The 1,082-nt window shown below is 41.3% G+C and overlaps 1 protein-coding gene across 1 annotated transcript in view; it reads left to right on the top strand.

The window, feature by feature from the left end:
- Positions 1–697: 697 nt before the first annotated feature.
- The window catches only part of LOC107599476 (arf-GAP with coiled-coil, ANK repeat and PH domain-containing protein 3-like), a 64,593-nt gene continuing 64,208 nt past the window's right edge, over positions 698–1,082 (top strand). Inside the window, exon 1 of the mRNA XM_016291075.1 lies at positions 698–838. Coding sequence (XP_016146561.1) covers positions 698–838 — 141 coding nt within the window. The remainder of the gene's footprint in view (positions 839–1,082) is intronic.

The following is a 1,082-nucleotide window of genomic DNA, read 5'->3' as shown; positions in this document are numbered from 1 at the left end:
ACAAAAATGTAAGATCTCTCCACATTAATCAGAGCCAAGGCTGCTAGAGTGTCAGGAGATTCTTTTATGTCCGGGTTTTCTCTTTTTTCTCGGATATGGTCAGAAATGGCAGCATAAATCCTCATTCCCTCGTTTTCATTGAGCTCGCTCTCTCTCGAATGAGAGTTGGGAGTCTCTTTTGTCCCTCACGCCAGCAGTGACATATTGTGAGGTCTTTTTTCCCAGCCACTGTCCTCAATCCATCTCAGCCCAGCCATGAGGAGTGCGTCTGTGTGTGTCTCTCTGCATCTCCATTTACATTTTTGCATGCTGGAGTCACGACAGACCACCCTTTAGCTAATATAAACCAGCCCAGCTAGCCAAACGCTTCACATCCTGAACACTCACTGTCTGCCCTCCGTCTTCGCTCCTGGACCTACATTTGAGTCTAATATTTCACTACATCACGTCCTTGCCCCTAGTGTTATGTCTAGCTGTCATGAACATCTCACATTCCTGATATTCCAAGTTGCTTGAAATTTAAATGAAACACTGCAATGCGGAAAAAATTCTATCTGAGAGATGTTTTGTAAGGAATGTGCACCGAGCTCTTGTCTATAGTTGTCGGACTCGGTGGCGGGAACAGACTGCATGGGGGTATTGTGCGAGAATGAATTACGTGACCTGAAAGGGTTAATTATACCACTTCCTCCCCGTGATGGTCTTTGTTTGGTTGCTGGGCTTCACGTCTGAAGTGTCTGTTCCCCATCGGCTAATCGCAGGCCACACGCAAAGAAAAGGCCGTTGGAGCGCCGTATACTGCAAACACCCGAGCCTCACTTTGATTTACACCTGTCAGGTACTGTGAGAGACTAGAACTGCAAATCAAAGAGTCTGGCTCAGATTTTTTGGCACAAATTCGCGTTTTCTTTATGCATAAAATGCTGTATCCTGGCACTTTTATTCATTATATTTTTATTATTATAATATTGAATTATAATTTATTGATTACATTTCAAACTTTTTTCTTAAAACAGATGTTTTAGAAATAGTATATTATTTAATTATATTAAAGTAAAATATATATTTTATAGGTTATAAAT

The sequence above is a fragment of the Sinocyclocheilus grahami genome, unplaced genomic scaffold (genome assembly GCF_001515645.1).
Source record: "Sinocyclocheilus grahami isolate Dianchi unplaced genomic scaffold, SAMN03320097.WGS_v1.1 scaffold13.1, whole genome shotgun sequence".
Lineage (NCBI taxonomy): Eukaryota > Metazoa > Chordata > Actinopteri > Cypriniformes > Cyprinidae > Sinocyclocheilus > Sinocyclocheilus grahami.
This window is presented reverse-complemented; position numbering and strand designations above follow the sequence as displayed.